This window comes from Podarcis liolepis (genome assembly GCF_965112155.1).
Source record: "Podarcis liolepis genome assembly, chromosome: 3".
NCBI lineage: Eukaryota > Metazoa > Chordata > Lepidosauria > Squamata > Lacertidae > Podarcis > Podarcis liolepis.
Window position 1 is genome coordinate 1,998,540 of NC_139557.1, and position 19,486 is coordinate 2,018,025.

The 19,486-nt window shown below is 41.3% G+C and overlaps 1 protein-coding gene across 6 annotated transcripts in view; it reads left to right on the top strand.

Annotated features, from left to right (window-relative positions):
- SUPT3H (SPT3 homolog, SAGA and STAGA complex component) overlaps nucleotides 1-19,486 on the top strand; it is a 301,316-nt gene that overhangs the window by 119,003 nt on the left and 162,827 nt on the right. For all 6 annotated transcript variants that reach the window (XM_083495288.1, XM_083495287.1, XM_083495289.1 and 3 more), the window contains exon 3: nucleotides 18,413-18,497. In XM_083495288.1, the coding sequence (XP_083351414.1) occupies nucleotides 18,413-18,497 (85 nt within the window). The remainder of the gene's footprint in view (nucleotides 1-18,412; nucleotides 18,498-19,486) is intronic.

The following is a 19,486-nucleotide window of genomic DNA, read 5'->3' on the forward strand; positions in this document are numbered from 1 at the left end:
TTCTCTCTTTGCTCACAAATCCTGTGTTGTGTATGAATAGGGTGAGCCTGTGACCTGGATTCAGGAACTAAGTATTTAGCATCTCAAAGAAAATGGCCAGGCTGCCCAGGTAAAGTAATCAGTGACCATTACCAGGATCCTGCCAGACAGGATTTCTGCTGTAGTCTGCCCTCTTCCGTCATGCATGCATGATGGTTTTTTTTTGGGGGGGGGGGTGGTGGTCTCGAGCTACAGAGTAGGCAACTTCAAAAGCCAGTATAAGGGCTTGCACGCCATTGTTCTGGGTTCTCTCCTGCCTCCTGCGTGCGGTGAGTGAGAACCCTGTTGCAACAGTCTAATAAAGATTAGGCTTTCTAGCTGCTCAATATTCTCTGGTTGGCCTGTTATTTTCTCCCACTGATAGGGAGTCCACTTAAGGACTCTATACGGGCTCTTGGATACCCCATAAGGGGAAAGGAGCAGAAAAATGGTCAAATACAGTCAAGCGGTAGTGGCAGTTCTCTTCATAAACATCAGGAAATGCTTGGTTTTGTATGATGCCTGAGGCCTAGTGCTCACCGAAGTGGTAAAAGCCTGTTTCCAAACTGTATCACTTCAGGCCACAGATGGGTGGTTGCATGACTGTAGCCTAGTCTTGACACTAGCACAGCAGTTTTCCATATGCAGGGGGCACGGAGGAGCATGCAGTCTGGACACAGGTTTACTGCCTCCGTTGCTCTAACCTTCCACAACAAATGTTATTTTGGCAGTGAAGCTGCATGAGTATTATGCAGTATTCTGGAATGTTGTAGTTTTCAGAGCACAAAATTGTGGTTCTAGTATTTTATCACAATGTGCTTGTTTTCTGGGTTACTTTTCAAAAGATGCTGAAATGCCAATTACTGTATTGCTCAGAGCCCCATCTGCAAGACTTCGGTCTGTGGTCCTGTGCAAGCAGCTGATAACATTAAGCACATTAAGAGTCTAGACATTACTAAAGCATGGGTCATCTTGCTCCCTGGCAGGTTAAAATAACAAGAGGGCAAGAATATAAAGTTGTTTCCTAGATTTTGGAAGTAGGATGTCATGTCCTGTTTAGTAAGCGGCTTTAAAATTATCCAATTTATGCTGTGTTATCTGTAGTTCTTCTGGGCTCCATTTGCGCTCTAGAAAACAAAACACATTCTTGGGTCAGTTTACCCAGGTTAGCAAGTTTTGATATTTTCCCGTTACAAACGAAATTAGAAATGTAAAAATCTTTCAGGCATAGAGTGGTACCTTGGGTTACATACGCTTCAGGTTACATACTCTTCAGGTTACAGACTCCGCCAACCCAGAAATAGTGCTTCAGGTTAAGAACTTTGCTTCAGGATGAGAACAGAAATTGCATGGTGATGGCTCGGCAGCAGCAGGAGGCCCCATTAGCTAAAGTGGTCTTCAGGTTAAGAACAGTTTCAGGTTAAGAACGGACCTCTGGAACGAATTAAGTTCTTAACCCGAGGTACCACTGTGTTTATTAAGTGGATCCAGGCACACTACTTTTCAGTCCCAATCATTCTGTGATGGTAGTTACAAAAAAACTGAAAAAATAACTGAGCATTACACTTGTAACCACCCTTTTGCCATGCCAAGGCTCCCTGGGCAACAGCACTGCAATCTCTTCATTTAATCCTCTCAGTGACCTGGTGAGGCCATCCTGTGAGGGTGACAGATGAGCAGAGATTTGAACCCAGTGTCCCAGGTCTAAGTCTGACACTCCATCCACTATGCCACCCTGGCTCATTTATGTTTTCCTCTTCTTCATCATCATTATGTTGCTGTTGCTGTTGTTGTTTCAGGTTGGAAATTAAATTTTAAAGGAAGGATCCTCACTCTGACAACTGGAATGGCAATGAAATCATAGGAAATGTATTAGTGGCTACACAAGAGAAGTGAAGGGGCAAATGGCCATTCTGGACTTTGGTCGCTCTTTCAGTGTAACAGAACCAGGCTGTCAAAAGAGCCATGGGATTTTTGCATTTGGCAGCTGATGGCAATAGGGCTCTGGAAGGAAGTTTCAGTTTTGATAGTTAAAAAACACTATACAAATGTTGAGGATGTCTACCGGACATGATCAAATTTAAAAGCTGTTCTCCTGTATGAAGAGCGTGCCCAGGTGTCTGTGGCTCAGGATGTGGCTTTCTTCAGGCATGGCTTGTCCAGATGCCGGGAAGCAAGTGCAATAGGCAAATGGAGCAATATTCCTAAATTTCCCTGTATTCACGCCCTAATGGGTGTTCTAGGCATGTGACATACTAGTGTTGTCTGTCTCTTCCCTTTTCATGTTAGGAGAGCTCAAATTTCTTCCCAATGTTTTCACAGATAGTATAATGCCTTTGTGTGAGTGCAGGGGGGGGGGGGGGCTTCAGGGTGTGCTAGATAAGCTCCGTATCATTTTGTCACATGCAGAATGATTATCTCGTGCTTAGGAAGCTGCTTTTGCTGCAGTGAGAGGGGAAAGGAGATGGGAGCTTCCGTGGCCAGGTCCTCAGTTTCTTCCCCCTCTAACCTGTAAAGCGAGAAATCATACATATGCTGTAAGGATATAGGTCTATACAAATAACCAGGGTGTTTCAGGGAAAGCCTGCAAAGGAATTTTTTACCACAAATAACGTTCGGATGATTTTGGCCCACAGGCCGGAGGTTACCCACTCCTGAATTGAAAGCCTCTAGGAAATCTCTGGACTCAGAGAGTGAAATACATGTATCTGCAACAATAAATAATGGCTTGTCCAGGCTTTGCATATGGGGGAGAGGGGTACAACAGTCATGACAGGAATACCTTGGCTTGAACTAAAATGGAAATGTTTTGTAATTTATTTCTTTACTTGCCGTGTTCTTACCCCGCCTTTTCTCCAAGGAGCTTAAGGCAGCCTGCATGTTCTTCGCCCTCTGTTCATTATCAGAATTACCCTGCGAAGTTGATGGGGCTGAGAGAGATCACCCAACAAGCTCTGCAGCCAAGCGGGGAGTTGACCCTTGGTCTGCGCCGTCCTAGCCCAACACTCTAACCACTTCACCACACTAGCTTTTGAATTCAGGCTGCTTTTATTTCCTTCACTTTCTGTACAGGTTCAATCATCTCCATCGAGAAGTAGTCCCCTGTCCTTACTTAGTGCTGAATTGCAATTGTCCCCACAGAGGGGAAATATTATGTACAAACACGTCCCGAAAATCCACTTATCCGAATACAAGGAATTTGTGCCCTATCTGTTAAGTTGTGGGCGAACATGTCAGACGACACAGCGATTCTTTAAACAGCTCTTCTTTATTCAGATGCCAGAACAGAATTAGGCTGAGGAGCTCAGTCAGCCTGCTTATATAGAGCTCCAGAACAATGCAACTGTTGCCATTTTCTAAAACTATCCAATCACTGAATGTCACTTTTCGATCCCTCATTTGCATACAAAACTATCCAATCACTGACCGTCACTTTCGATCCTTCATTTGCATAACTATCTACAGTATCCCCCTGCTGGCCCAGGGTGAGAACTTCAGTACATAACACTATCCTCACTACACACACCACAGAGACAGATATCTCAACAGTGGGCATTTTTTATTTCCTTGTTTGCCTTTTGCTTATTGGTTGAAGAAAGGAGGGAGGGAGGAGTGATCAGTCAAATCCGAGAACATTTCCCCCCTGTGTTTTCCTATTTATTCTTTTTCTGGCTTTTGGCAGTCAATATTCAGTGATTGGGAACATTAGAAATTTCTCCATAGGAATCAATGGACATCATTAACTCGTTATGTGAACGCTCACCTAACGAGGTACGGTACGTCCAGGGAATGCATTGGGTTCAGTAAACTGGACCTGCATGTATTTTAGTTTGACTATGAGTTGTTGACTTAGTTGTTGATGACAACATAGAAAACAGCTGCAGAGTGCAAAAGACACTGTATCCAAGACACCCACTCTTTCATACTACATTAGACTCATTTGAGGTTTTCCCCCTCAACTTTTTTTTATCCTGGGTTTTTTGTTTTGTTTATGTATTTCTGCACTTCTTAGGGTTCACCTGAGCATCCTGGTACCTCTCCCTTGCTTCTCAGTGACCCCATTTTGGCTACAATCCTGTTGGCACTCATCAGCTTAGTTTGCCATTAGAAGAAACATTACATGATGTAATCCGATGCACTGGGATCACTGCCTCTACTCTACAAATACCCAGCTAAGAAGCACACACACATTTCTGTGCACACCCACACCCATCTATATTATTGTATTATACTATATTGTACAATATCACATTAGTTGGGACTGTTTCTCAAAATTGACCTAAACAACATTTGTAAAGAAGGTGAGCCTATTTTAGTGCGCACTTTTATAAGAGAATCCACCGTGTGCTCTTGGCCTGCCAAAACCAAAACCAGTTGCATTCCAATCACAGGTCTAAGCATGGCCTCTCTGCACGAAGGTGAGGTGCTGTGAGGGAAGCAATGTGTTCGTGTCTCTGCCTTCAAGAGCTCTACTTTCATACTTTGTTTAAAAACGGTTCAGTTTAAAAAAAGAGAAAATGACTGTGTATACATATAAAAGTTGTCTTCTGAATAATTAACAGGATTTTTATTTAGTCTTAGTCTTTTATCAAGGTCATCTTTGGTTTTATTTGGAAGAAGGGATGGTTTATGCCTAGAAACATGTCTCTCCCCCCCCCGCAACCCCAGTTAATGCACATTTCATTTTGCAAGCTGTGTTAGGTACATAAAAACTTCACACATGAGCCAGACAATGAGAGATATTATAGAAGTGATTATTCGTAAATATTTAGTGACCTGTGGCTAAGAATCTTTTAATAGAAAGTGTCAATGTTTTCAGTTCCAAGAGGTTTACTGTTTAGTGGCTACATTTTATAAGGTACTATTTCATGGCTTGCAGTGTTTTACAGCAAATCTTTTTACTGTTTTTTTTCTGTAGGAAAAGTAATGGGAATTTCCTGAGTAAAATTCTTAAGGGTGGGATTGCTATACTGTTCCACCCCTGGAGACCTGGATTCTAGATATGCCACCCCAAGGCAGGTGGCAACACTGGATGGCACGGATTCCCAGCTTTAATATAAAAATGCAAGTCATGACTCTTCGTAGATCCCCAGATCTCAGGCAAAGTGTGTAGAAAGCACCCTGCACATTCATTTCATGAGAAATTTGTCTGCTCCCACTTTTTGGTGTTTTCAGCCAGTGAGTGTTGCCATAGCTGTTGTTGACATTTAGGGCAACAGTGATATCCACACATACACCCCCCAAGAAAGTCTGGAGTGGCACACATTGTCTGGAGAAGAACCGCCTTAGTTCATTTTGCAGCCTTTTTTTGTTTGTTTCCTTCTCCTTAGAGCAAGAGAGATGGCGGCTGCATGGAAAGCAGTTCACAAATCCAGTGTTAGCATAGCTATAGTTGAGCAGCAGCAAGTCAAGGGCAACTTTGTTGGGCTGACAGCAGACTTTGGGGGCTTATTCTCAGAGAAGCCTTACATTTCCTGCAATATATAATTGTCTACATTTTTATTCAACCTTTGAGGGTTACATGTAAAAGTATTTCAGAATACTTCTATAGGTTTTCTTCCCATAGAACAACTTTCAAAGGAATAATTTTGAGTGGGAAAGCAGAGGGTTGGGATTGCGTAACACACCACTTCTTTTGCATAATTAGCAAATAGCTTGCATAATATGCAGATCTGGCCCACTTGGTTCCTAGGAACTGGCTTGTGGTAAGCTTCCTTAAGGTACACAGTATAAACACTGGAAAAAATTCCCTATGCCTGGCATTTTCTTATAGTGGTTATTCTAAGGAGTCTAGTTGGTGCTGTGTGTCCAAGGCAGTGTTAGAAACTCAGATATATAAGATAGGCACCAAATGGATTGCCTAGTTGCCATTTTGGGTCAGATGGGTTGAAAGCCATTGTGCAGATAAATATAACAACTAGAATTCTACAGGATGTGTTGCTAGTGTGTGAAAACAGTCAGGATCCAAGGATCCCCAGGCGTGCTTCTCCAGATGGTCAAGACATCAGGTGGGATCCTGGCGCCCAGGCATCTTCACTTGGTTGCAAGTGGCTGATAGCCATGTGCAAAATGTGCCTGGCAGCTAGCGAATTTCAAACACTGGTCCAAGGTCATTTTCTGATGTTAATAAAAAAAAAATGCCTATGTGCTTATAGGGAAGAAAAAATGAGGGCTTGCTCCCAGTGTGTAAATGGGTTCCTGTTTTATTCTCACATGCACAGTCCACTCTCTCTCTCTCTCTCTCATACACACACATCTAGTTTAATTTGGCAATGAGAAAGAAGGACATTCGACTGTTGTCTGCTTGGTAGAGGAGACTAGGATTGAGGCAGAGATCAGGGCACACTGGCAATTGCCCTCCCTGTGCTATGTGGCTTTTACTGCTTCTCAACTGTAAGACAGGCACAAGGCATCTTCTTGGCCATGCTTCTTACTCCATCTCTGCCCAAGTTGCATCAGGACATGACGAGAAGATGAAAAGCTGAGGCTTTCACGGACAATGAGACATCTCAGTGGAAAATTCCTTCCTGACCCCTACAGCCAGAAGCCAGACTTGGTCCCCAGCAATTCCCATGCAGCAGATTTCCAAGAAGGGAGGGTTGATAGGCAATTATAAATTATATCCATATGATGCTGTGTCAAAAGGTGATTATACAGGGCAGGGACAGGGGTTTACTGTGCATCTGGATTTTAAAAGATAATGTTTTCTATATAATTTCTCCCTATTCTCTTAAGGTAACAATGACAGGCTATTACTAGATTTACAGCAACTTTGCTTGTTTCACAGTGATTTATTCCCCTGCCCCTCCTCAAACGATGCTTCAAGGCAAATGACATAGCTTTGAGGGACTCGCTCAGTAACCAAAGTGTAATTGATAGATGCAGTCATCTTCCAAACTTTGTCTTTGTTTTTGTAGCAAATTGATCAAAACTCAAGTGACTTTAAAGCATTTTTTTCAAAATCTTCTTTTCTTGTTCCAAAATTTCTGCCAAATTGCAGTTAAATGAAGAAGCATGTTTGAATTCTTAACTTTAAATATGTTTTTGTGATTTTAGGAAAAATGAGGTATTTATAATGGCTTGAACTAGACCTTCTCTGTTCTGTTATCTTTATAATGTTTGCCACAAAATACTTCCAGGCGACATCTTCCAGGCGTGTGTGTGTGTGCGCGCGCACACACACACACACTCTGAAGTATTCTGTTAGAAAGCTGAAGAAAGTATTGTAGAGTATTAATGTAAAAATAAGCTGTTTCTCTTGACAATTTTATCATGTAATATTTCAGTTATTTTCACTAGGAAATGGTTTTAATTACAGCAGTTAAAAATATATTAAGATCTTTTTAGCCCATACAAACCTCTGAGAATCACTTAATTTTATTACAGTGGAGAACTTTGTTGCAGAAGTTATTTAACTCCTTAAATACCTGAACTTAAATATTACAGTTCTCATGACCCATTCCTATTGATCAGCCATGATCAGCCCACAGCCGAGAGAGGCTTCAGGACTGCTTTTAGTTCAGCCAAGAGCAACCAGAGGTCTTTGAGGAGAAGCGTGTGAGTGTCTTTTGCCCTCTTTCTGCAGCTGCCAAAGGCATTGGTGAGGCAATGACACCTTACCAGCCCTTTGCTTCTGCAAAGCACATCAGTAGAGCAGCTGTGGCTTCTTTGACAAATTATGTCAAAGAGTAGGGCGTACTCCACCCATTAGTATACTGCAGGCTGCTGGTGTGGATTATGCTACTTATAAAATCTAAGATTACTATTCCCAGGGATTCAAAGAGTTCTTGTGGCTGGCTGCTGCTATTGAAGATGGGAAATAAATATTAGTAATTTTTGTTCTCTTTACAAGTCAACCTATTTTATAAACTCATGAGGATGGGCTGTCTATCCCTGCTAAAGACTCCAAGACTATTCAGTCAATCTGCACCAGCAAAGTGCTTGGTGAAAAGGGAGCTGGGCATGTTTAGCCTGGAGAAGAGGAGGTTAAGGGGTGATATGATAGCCATGTTCAAATATATAAAAGGATGTCACCTAGAGGAGGGAGAAAGGTTGTTTTCTGCTGCTCCAGAGAAGCGGACACGGAGCAATGGATCCAAACTACAAGAAAGAAGATTCCACCTAAACATTAGGAAGAACTTCCTGACAGTAAGAGCTGTTCGACAGTGGAATTTGCTGCCAAGGAGTGTGGTGGAGTCTCCTTCTTTGGAGGTCTTTAAGCAGAGGCTTGACAACCATATGTCAGGAGTGCTCTGATGGTGTTTCCTGCTTGGCAGGGGGTTGGACTCGATGGCCCTTGTGGTCTCTTCCAACTCTGTGATTCTATGATTCTAAGTCTTGGCATAAATTCAGCATAGGTCTCTGCAATACAGCTTCAAATTGGCCATAGACATCAAACTATCAAATCCAATATTTCCTATTGTGCAAAAGCAAGCATTATTATTATTATTATTATTATTATTATTATTATTATTTATATACCACCCTATACCCGGAGGTGTCAAGGCAGTTCACAGAATAAAAGCAAAATATAAAACCACAAAATACATAATCAAAATAAAAACAACAATCCAACAGTATGCTATATAGGCAAAACTTTACAGAGCTCTTTGTGGCAACATAATGTTATCAGTTCAGCTTATTCCAGATAACTTTTGCAGGTAAAGTTATGGAGGCTGAAATTCCTGTCACATAAAGGCAAAGGAGTAGCCTGAGCAATAACCAAATGCCAGGCAGAATATGTACTCTGAAATGTTGCCTATGTTAGCACACCTGTGGAAATTAAGGTGCTTCCTCTGCTTGTTCTCAGAATTGCTTGTTAAAATAAAAAATAAGGTCCCCATGTTAGAGGTAAGCAACATACGGTATATTGTCCCAGCTACTGTTAATCTTCCTTATGTTAACCCAGAAAGAGGCAAGACCTTTAACCAAGGCCGTAACCTCTTAATCCAGGTGTATCCACCCTGACCAACAGACAGGAAAATGGGATTGTTAATCTTAGTTTTCATTTCAATCATTAAGTCCCCATCCTGGGGCATAAAAACAGCTGCTTTCTTGCTTTAGCATCTACAAATACTTTTGGATCCCAAAGAGACATCATTTTCCAGCACAGGAACTTTTATATAACCTTGTGTTCTTCCCAACCCTCTAGCACTTTCCGTTGCCCTCACCTCCATCATGTCAAGAAATCTCCACACAGAAATAAAGACAGGTGCTATAATGCACACACACACACGAAAGCCCCATAGCTGTCAACTTTTCCCTTTTCTTGCGAGGAATCCTAATCGGAATAAGGGAATTTCCCTTAAAAAAAGGGAAACATTGACAGCTATGGAAAGTCCACCAGCTGGCCAACCGCTCCCTCCTATGTTTTGCTTCCTCTCCCTCCTTTACTCTCAGCCCATCCTCTTTAAGACTTCTTCTTGGCCAAAACCTTTTCCAAATCCCAACAGAGTCCACCTCCTTCCACTGACAACCTCTCCTGCTTTGACCAGTAGGCTCTAATCAGCAACTTCCATTTCTGTTCTGATATCACCTCCACTTCTTCAGACAAAATCTCCCCCCTTTCTTGACCAGCTTCACTACATTCTCAGAGTTCTGTGTGTTTTCATTCATGCTTTTAGAATGAGTAGCTTGAGTGGTTAGGCTAGTTTTAAGTAGTGAAACCTGCTGTTGGTATGCTTTGAAAATCTGTGTCCGTTGACTGTTTAACATCTTTTTTAATGAATATGCTAATTCCAACTTACTGTAACAAATTGCTTGAATGCCCCTTGGTGGTATTCTCAGATTCTCTGGTCTGAAAGTCAAAAGTCACAAAAAGGAGTGACTGGGTTGCCTGTAAGAACAGCAGGCTTGTGTGCAATCTGCACACATCCTAACAGCCTTGTGAGATAAATCAGCTGAGCGGACACCACATGGCGTGACACTTGGCGCAGCTGACCACACTTGCAAGAATAATAAAGATCCGCTGAGCCATCCGAGGGCCAAGGGCCAAGCAAACTGAAGCAGTTGTGGCTTTAGGAGCGCACTTGGCAGTGGCAAGGCAGCCTGGAGAGAAGAGGAGGCGCCCGGCCCTCAAAACGAGACCTCCAGCTAGTTTTGTGTATATGAGAGAGAGTTAAGCAAAACAACAAAACTTAATTATGTGAGTGCCTTAGTGTGTGGCCTTCAGTATGTGTGGAAAGCTTCCTGAACATTTTATCTTCCGAATGATAGCGCCTAAATGAAAGACATTTTACATCATTTACTTCCAGAAGTGTTCATATCTTCCTGTGTTTTCTACTGAACATTTACATGGCTGGAAACTGGGGTTTGTTCTTTAGTATCCAAGTAAGGATGTGGTCTTCGAAAACAACATTTAACTCAAGCTCCTCTGTGTCTTTTGAAAGTTCTATTGCTTTAAAATATTGGTTAATTTATTGTCAGAAATTTGAACAGAATGTTTGAAAGTGGTGCCTAAATAGCTAAAGACTTGCATTTTGTAGCATTTATGTTTCTATTAAAGTACTCTTGCAGTTTTAATTTATATTGAAAAAATAGCTTCGGATTTCCACATTTAGTTAACACTTACCATGTATACACTGGGATTACGTTTTGACTTCCTCTTTTCTTTATCTCTTTTTCATCCTATTCCCTTGAGAGAAACATTTGAACATTCGTTTTTTCTGGGCTTGCTAAATTCCTTTATCACTGAATGGTATTGTTGAGACTGAGTCAAACGTATTCCTTATTTTACAGAAATGATTGATCACAATCCAGCTTGCATACTCTAGAAAGTCTATTGTCTCGTTTCTTTCTTGATCCAGACTGAAGCTGTCGGTGCCAAATGGAACGTATTAGATCCCACAACTGGATTGAATTATGTTATATGTTTTTTGTCAGTCAGTGGATTTATACAGTTAATTTACACTGAAAGTGCTTAAATTGAAATGCAACAATTTTTAGGGGTGACTGAGGTACTGCCTGCTCCTGTTTTAGGTTGGTATAAATCAAACAAAGCAAGTATGTTACTGCTTATGTACAGAACACCATTCAGTGTGATGGGGCGGCTAGTATAAAGTTGTCTGCAGGCAAATGTAGAGAAGTGGTCTAAGCAGAGAATGGCTTGGTTTTGTCCGTATCAGAATGAAACAAGTACCCAGAATGGAGGCCTGCTAGAAGCTTCTACTGACGGAGCTCGACTCAGAAGGAGAACCTGCAGCAGAACTGCTCCAGATTCCAGTAGGCTAGAACTGCTGGGAATACATGGAGTAGATTTCTCAACCTAACAACAACAACTGAATAGCTTTCTAGCGTTTTATCATTTCTCTGAACTAATTAGTACTTGTTTTAATGATACTTTCAGTTACAGTCTTTTCAGTTCATTGCAGCCAGGCAGCTAAACCAAGGTTTGGCTTAGCATGTTGTCTGAACCTGGGATCGTGGTTAACATCTTGCCTGCTTAACCATGAACTATAGCCAAGGTTTTTCCTATGGTTAGCCACACTGAACGAAAAAGCCTAGGAGGGGTTGTGCAGCTGAGATAAGCTCCTTGGGAGCCAGCACTTTTGCATGCTCCTGCGAAGTCAAGTTTTGACTTGCATGTGAACAAGGCAATTGCAGAAACTAACCACAAAGCACAAAACTGAGATGTGCCTTTTGACAATTCTGTGCATATTTTCACCATACATCACTAGTCTGTTTCAAGCATCCTATGGTAGACAATGTGAGATTACTACTTCTGTTTTATAGGAGCAAGTGTGGCTGAAGAGTAACTACATCAGATATGATGGTGATGATGATGATCATTCATTCATTCATTCATTCATTTATATACCACCAAAGATTGCAGCATGCAAGCAAATAACTTACACTGGGTGCAATGAAGAGGTAGAAAACCGGGGGGGGGGGGTGTTAGGGCCTTCTCAGAGTAGACCCAGTGAAAATGATGGATCTAAGTTAGCAAAAGCCATTAATTTCAGTGAGTCTACTCTGAATTGGACTGGCATTGGCTACATCCCCGAATGTGCAAGGTAATTAATCAAGTTTGATTTAGGAACTTCCGGGTTGGCGCCTCCGGCAATGGCGGAGCTCCTCCGATCGGGAGGAACTTGCTCCGTGAAAAGCAGGGTCTGACCGCCACGGTGAAGGCGGAGATCCATAGAAATCACAGGCGGGAGAAGCCTGTGAACTTGGGATTCGGCTGGCACCCTTTGCGCCTCCCCTACTCGGGGGAAACCCTGTTTTGGGGATCCGGAGCGACGTGGGGTGAGCGGCGCGGTGCTTTGAATCGACCGCTTCTTTCACGGAGTGAAGCCGCATTGCTGTTGCCGGAGAGCGCTGACTTTTTCCTGTGGACAATTGGATTTTAAACGACTACCCGTGAGTAGAACGGAAAATTGGATCTTGAAACACTTTAATTTGGTGCCGAAGCGGGAAGGCTCTAAACAGGAAGTCCGCCTCCCGTTTTTGTAAATAGGTTGAAGCAAAGACGTTACAAGCTAAAGTCTTTGAAAGCTTTTGATAAAGGATTAAATTCCCACCGGACAAAAATATATAACCCCTCTTGGAAGCAGGAGAGAGGGGGGAAGTTTTGGATCTAGTGTGCCTGCAGAAGAGAGTGAAAATCAAACTGCCACTGCTCTGAACCTGGAAAAGGGCTACCAGATGACGTTCGGGGAAGTTTATTGACAGAACGGATTTGACAGCTAGCTAAAATAAGAAAGGCACTGTTTCCATTGTCCTCTTCTGCGTTTAAAAATGGAGGGAAAAGTAACCGAAAATTGAAACTATTGTTATTTGATCGAGTCGTGCTTGAAAGAATTGATACAAACGGAGACTGTTTCCCTCTAGAGGGAGTATGTGAAACTGTTACATGAGTGCAACAGGGAGATCTCCAGCTGCAAGATAAAGATTCTGAAAACTAGAGTCTGACCTTGGACCATTCAAAATGTTGATAGGAGAAGCTATTGTGACTGTATTATACAAGATAAACTACTCGCTGGAACAGCTCCATAAAAAGACAGATGACACGATCTCTAAAATTGACAACTTGGAATGGAACATGACTAATTTGAGTCAAAAAGTGAGTGCTAATACAGAAACAATTCAGGAGTTGGTACAGGAACATATCTTGGTTGGACAAATGGTGGAGGAAAAGGAGAAAGCTGATGATGTGAAAATGGTGGAGGAAAAGGAGAAAGCTGATGATGTGAAACCAAAAGTAGTACAAGCGGGATCCTTAATTTCTCAGAAGCAAATTGAGGATTATAAATTGAGGTCTTTCATGACTGAATCTAGCAAAAGTCAAATTTTGAGGTTAGGATCCCGGCTTGGATTGAAGAAGGAAAGTTGGAAAGAACCCTCTATCCAGGGATTGACTGACTTTTGGGACATGGACTTGGGTTTGGAGGAGCCTGAAGTTTTGGGGGTCGCTAGAATTGGAGGAATCCTGAATTACGTTCTGAAACACTCTATGGACTTTATTTTTAACTTTGGAAATTTGGCTGAACTGTCCAGAAGGAACAAAAGTATTGCTAGGCTGGAGTTTTCCCGAGATTGGCTCCTGAGCATCAAAGAATATGAAGAAAACCTGCAGAAGGGACTTGGAAGAGATTTAAGAGCCTCGGATATAAGATTACCAGGTTGATGGACTATATGGAACTGACGGAAAGGACTGGCAGAATCCGAAGCCAGGGAGAAGAGATAGTGGAAGATTACTAGAAAATTTAAAGCGTTTATTTAGAAATATTGTTAAAGTAATTGTTAAAGTTAGAAAAATGGTGGAATGATATTTTATGGATTTAGCAGAAATGCTATAAGAAGTTGGGTGTATATAACTAATTTATCTTTAATGGGAAATAAGGTTAAAGAATATGTTATTTATAATATGACAGAAAATAGAGAAAGATGGAAAGGATTTGCTGAAACAAGTACTAGAAGTGGGACACAAAAAGGGAGGTGTGAGGAAGTCGAGGAAACAAGGGAATGAAGGACAGAGTATGGAAAAGGAGAGATGTTTTTAAATTGTTTTTGTTTTGCTTTGTTTATGTGTTTAATTTAATGGGTTTAGGGTGGGTTTGTATTGTTTTTCTTTTTCTTTTTTATTGTTTTTTTTCTTTCTTTTTTGGCTTTTCTCTCTTCTACTTTTTTGTAACTTTTAAAAGTAATAAATATTATTTAAAAAAAATAGATTTAATGGATACATTACTAGTTCATATAGTGACTTGAAGAGAAATAGTTTTTCCATGTTAATTGTGCTTTATGTTTCAGTGTTGAAAAATTGACATGTTAAAACAAGTGTGTTAAATGCAGAGAAGACTTCTTATAACAACTTTTATCCAGTTGAGCTTATAGTTGTGTGTAATAAACCTGAATTCCTACCCCTCCCCTGCAAGCAAGCCTGTTATTTCATCATAAAGTTGTTACCTTTGGTTACAGGAAAACTACTTAAACTACCTAATAGTAGGTTTATTTACCCAAAGAGTGGTGGTGGAGGAGATGGAGACAACACAGACTTTCTGAGAACTGAGATAGAAATTAAATTTTAGGGGAAAATTGCCTAAATACATCCTTGAGCTGCAGTGTGACACTGAGTTTATCTCTCATATGAGGAGAAAATAGTAAAGACATGTGAAGGTTCGTAGAAAAAGTTTAAATAAAACATGACTGAAGAAAGTAAACAGAAAAGAGGTGTGAAATTATCACAGCAAAAGAAACTAATTATCCAAGTTGAATAATTCAAGACAGAGGAAGAAGAATTGATAGAAGAGGCAGCGAAGACTAGTAGGAGTGGTCAGTCTGAGTGAACAAATTAGTGTGAGTAGCTTTGAAAGAGAGGCTGGTACAAATTTCCTAGATAATTAATGATAAAAAACAGATTTCACTAAATTAAATACAAATACTATGGGCTAGAGGAATAGATAAAAAGGGATTACCTAGTAGAAGCAAACTTAATTGTGCAGGGGCAGGGAGAGAAAGAGAGAAGGTCCGTTTTATCCAAATTCATATTCAAGAGATGAGAAGGTGACCAGGAGGAATGAGGAGGGAGCATATCAGAAATCTTAAGAAGGAGTAATTTCAAGGAAAGAGCAATAATAATCAGCTTCGTCATGTACTGAAGATTTTTTTAAAAAACAAACAAGAGCTGAGAGAGACGATGTATAAAGTCCCTGGGCAGAACCACAGAAAACATAATCAGAAAAGTGTTATTTATAGCATTATAGTCTTGTGCCATCCTGAATACTATAATGCTATTATTATTATTATTATTATTATTATTATTATTATTATTATTATTATTATTATTGGCTGAGGTACCTAATAATGATGTGATCTCTTGAGATCAAGGGCTTCATTGGGAGAATGGGTTCCAGTTGCCAATGCCTAATATAAAGTTATGTTTTTGCTTTTTGTCTTTCGCTTTTTTCTTTTTTGTTTCACAGCAATATTTTCTCTCTCGCTCTCTCCACACACAGAGAGAGTGCTTTTTTCTGGGGGGGACACAGGGGTACTCATACCCCTAAACATTTTGTGAATCTAAGTTTGGCCTCATTGAGGGGCAGTATTTCCATATGAGTAGGAAAATGAGAGTACCCCTAAGCATTTTTTTAAGAAAAAAAAGCATTGTTCATATTCATATATTTACCAAATGTGTCAATAACTTTTTGTTGACACACTTGGTAAAACATTTTATTTTGTCATATTTGCTGTATTTCATTTGGATTGGTACTTTTATGTGACAGATCAAAAGAAGGTATTAAAAGGTAACATATTTTATATTACAGAGGCATAGGAAGTTCTTTCTTTCCATTTACAATAATTACATCTGGAAGCATTTTTAAAACCAAAAGACAGTAACACAAACATTATGATTAAAAATAAGAAAACTGAAATGCTTTTAGATCCATTTGTATACAGAACAGAAAAGCAAGAACTCCACAAACTACCTTGATGAGAGTGTGGAAGTAGCTAACAATGGAGTGAGGTTGTTTATTCCATTTTAACTCCTAAAACGGAGTTCCCTAATGGGGACTCTGTCCTGAAATGCTCTTTTCTCGGATGTTTGTTGCTGGCAGTGAGGCTCAGCTGGAATAACTGGTATTCTCCAATCAGGGTTTATCTGTGTTAACACACTTTCCCTTGAGGGAGCTTCTGAGAATGTCTTGCTGTCAGTTCAATCTTCTTAGGACAGATCTTATTCCATTTTATATTGCCAACATTTTAAAGCAATGTTGTGACTTTGTTCTGTCCAGTAGTACTACTGCATTCCCTCCAACCCTTCTCCCATGAAAATAGGGACGCCCTAAGAAAAAGGAGAACATTCCAGGGTCAAATCAGAAACCGGGATGGCTTCTGTAAATCTGGGACTTTCCCTGGAAAATAGGGACACTTGGAGGATCTGCTACTGATTAGTACTACTGGTCAGACCATTAGAAGCAGATTGGGCGATTAGGCCGTTCATCTTTTCAAAATAGGAAAAGAACAGTTTCAGCTGTGGAGTGTTAGACGAGTCAGTTAGTTTATTAAACTGCGTCTTCTTCTTCTGAACGCATATTTATATGTTGGGACCTTGATGGAGTTGTGTGCCTGGGCCGCCTTGTGGGTGGCTAGGACTACACTTGAAGATTTTCACTGTGGGGGGGGGGGGACACAGCATTGATGTGGAAGACGCCAGTGGAAGGACCTCTGATTAAATTTAATGAACCCCCCACTTTCCAGTTCCTGTGCAACCCCCATCCACATCCTGTCCCCCATCTAAAGCCACTTCCCTCCCCCATTCCAGCAGCTTCCAACTCCATGTGCTGCTATTGGCTTGCTAATCAAGACACCTCTTGTCCACTACGCCCTCCCCCGGTGGTGGCCACTCCCCACAGAACCTCATTCCACAATTTTCTCCTTGACAAAAATGTTACAGCTTTGGTGTTCTGCTCCAGTCCAGTCCCTCCTCTTTCCTATATATCTGATGGGACTCCAACTCCCATCAGCTCCAGCCAGCATGGCCATTGGTCAGGAATGAAGGGAATTGAAGTCCTGCAATATCTGTAGGGTGCCACATTGACTACCCCTGCCCTACAGGAAATGATGAGGCATGCAGAATCAGCCTTTACTTTGTCAGCAATTCTGCCTTACATAAGGACATTAGTTGTTATTTTTCATTTAATTCAGTTATGAAAGATAGCTCAGTATGTGGAAAGTGGGTTGTTGTTTTTAATGTTTCTTCATTAATACTTATTTTGTTTATGTGGCTCCTGAAAGATTTCTCTCAAGGGATTGCAGTAATTAACATAAAAAGGTTCCATAGGCCAGATCTATAGGAATTCTTTCCCCAGGCTCCTCTCTGAGTTGGTGCCAGTTTTGAGCGTCCCTGTCTTGTGTTGGGACACTTTGAGATTCTGCTGGTGAATCACCCACCTTACTTCCCAGCAGTCTCCTGCCCTGGGCAGATCTAAGTTATCTCAGATTTTATGCTGAGGACCTGTAAGACAAGTTGTTCTCCTGGAAGTCCTCAACACCTGTGCCACGTTTACCTTTTCTGGGGTAACTCAGGCCTTGATGGCCCTAAAGTTGTCCCATTAGCAGAATGCATGTAATAGGACACACTCTTGGTTTTCTCAGCAGAATGGAAGGTGGCTGGGTGATTTCATGGTTTGTCATGATCCATTTCCTGTTGACAAATGGCAGCCCTTCCTCTCTGAAGGATTAGGGTGCCTGTTAGAATAGTTTCCCCTAGTGGCTGATGACGTCCAGTGAAAATCCCCATGAGCCCCAGGGAGCTTGTGGTTGCCATGGCCCCGGAGTAGAGAGATTACTCGGGTGGTTGACATAGAAGCTCCTCAGTGCCCTTTCCCACAGAGTAGAATCTGCTGCGCTCCTTGGTATAGATCTGAGTTAAGGGCAATGAAGCTCTCTGAAAGTCTGAACAAGCACAGATGAGTTTGTTATTGACCGTGATGGCAGAAAGCAAACAGTTTTCTGCCACCATTTTGTACTCGCAGCAGAGCTTTTCAAAGTGGTTTGCAGCCTTTTTATCTTCTCAGGCCAAACCGTCTTAATTTGATGCACCTTCTACCTCGACTCCAAGTCATTTTTTCTGCTTTTTTGGTTGTGTATTTTGATTATGTAACCCTGCCTGAGAACCTGTTGAAGAGTAGAGTGGGAGATAAATGCCCAAACCCAGTCTATGACTATGAAAAAATGGCCCGACTTGTACTTGGGAGTTCATTTGTGCAATAAGGTCACATTAAGCTCTCCTGTTAGTTGTGATATTTAATTTGTAATGTGATATAATCTTACAGTCCACTTGTATTGTGTGCCTTACCTCCTCTTTGCTACTCTTTTAGAGCACGGTGATTTAATACCTTTTAAAAAACTTTTTGGTAACACTTAAGTAACTTTCAAAATAATTGCCTTTCAGGTTTTCCTTAGGAGATGCTCGCAGGCCTCTCCACGAGTCGGCAGTATTGGTGGAAGACATTGTCCACACTCAGCTGATTAATTTGGTAAGAAGATTGTTCTTTTTGTTTGTTTTTTTTAAAAAAATAAATTTGATTTTACTAGTTTCATAAAATGTATATACCTCTCGATTGTAGAAAACCTCGAAGCTGATTACAAAAAGAATGAAACAATATTATTAATAACAGCAATTAATACATTAAAACAATTTAGAAACAGCAATAAACTAAAAACACATTAGCATTCTAAATATCTGAGTAGGCTTTGCTAAACAGACTCTGAAAAGAGCGCAGGAGCGCACCTGCCTGAGGCAGGGAGTTCCAAAGTGTAGGTTCCACCACACTAAAAGATGGATTTCTCACAAATGCAGAAGTGTTATAAGCGCATGAAACACTGCCAGTTGTCTATCTATTTCATTCAAATACCAACAGGAGTCAAACCGAGGAAGACATAATGAGAATTAGCCAGGACTTTGCTTAGAGGGCGCAAGCTTTTGTTGGAGGTGGGCAGAACCTCAATTAGTTAAGTATTTTCATTGATTTTTATTGTTGGGGGGGGGGCAGCTGCCCCCTTGGCTATGCCCATGCTGTTACAGACAGGTCAAAGTGGGAGAAACTCCAGTTGCTACATTCAAAAGATGCAAAACTCAGGCCGGCTCTCTCTCTGTGCCTCCTGCACGCAAACCCCATTCAACTCTCACATGCGCAGTCACATATGTTCTCTGAGAAATTAACATTAACAACACTGGCCTTCGGGAAGTGAGAATACACATGTACCCTTCTGAAAATGCAGGTCAGCGGAAGATAGTTCATCAAAGACATCAGACTAAGAAGCATTTCTTTTCAGTTCCTGCTTTAGGAGTATCTAATAAGTTCGTCTTACTTTTTGTTGCTGTTCAGTCGTTTAGTCGTGTCCGACTCTTCGTGACCCCCTGGACCAGAGCACGCCAGGCACTCCTGTCTTCCACTGCCTCCCGCAGTTTGGTCAAACTCATGCTGGTAGCTTGTCCTCTGCCATCCCCTTCTCCTTGTGCCCT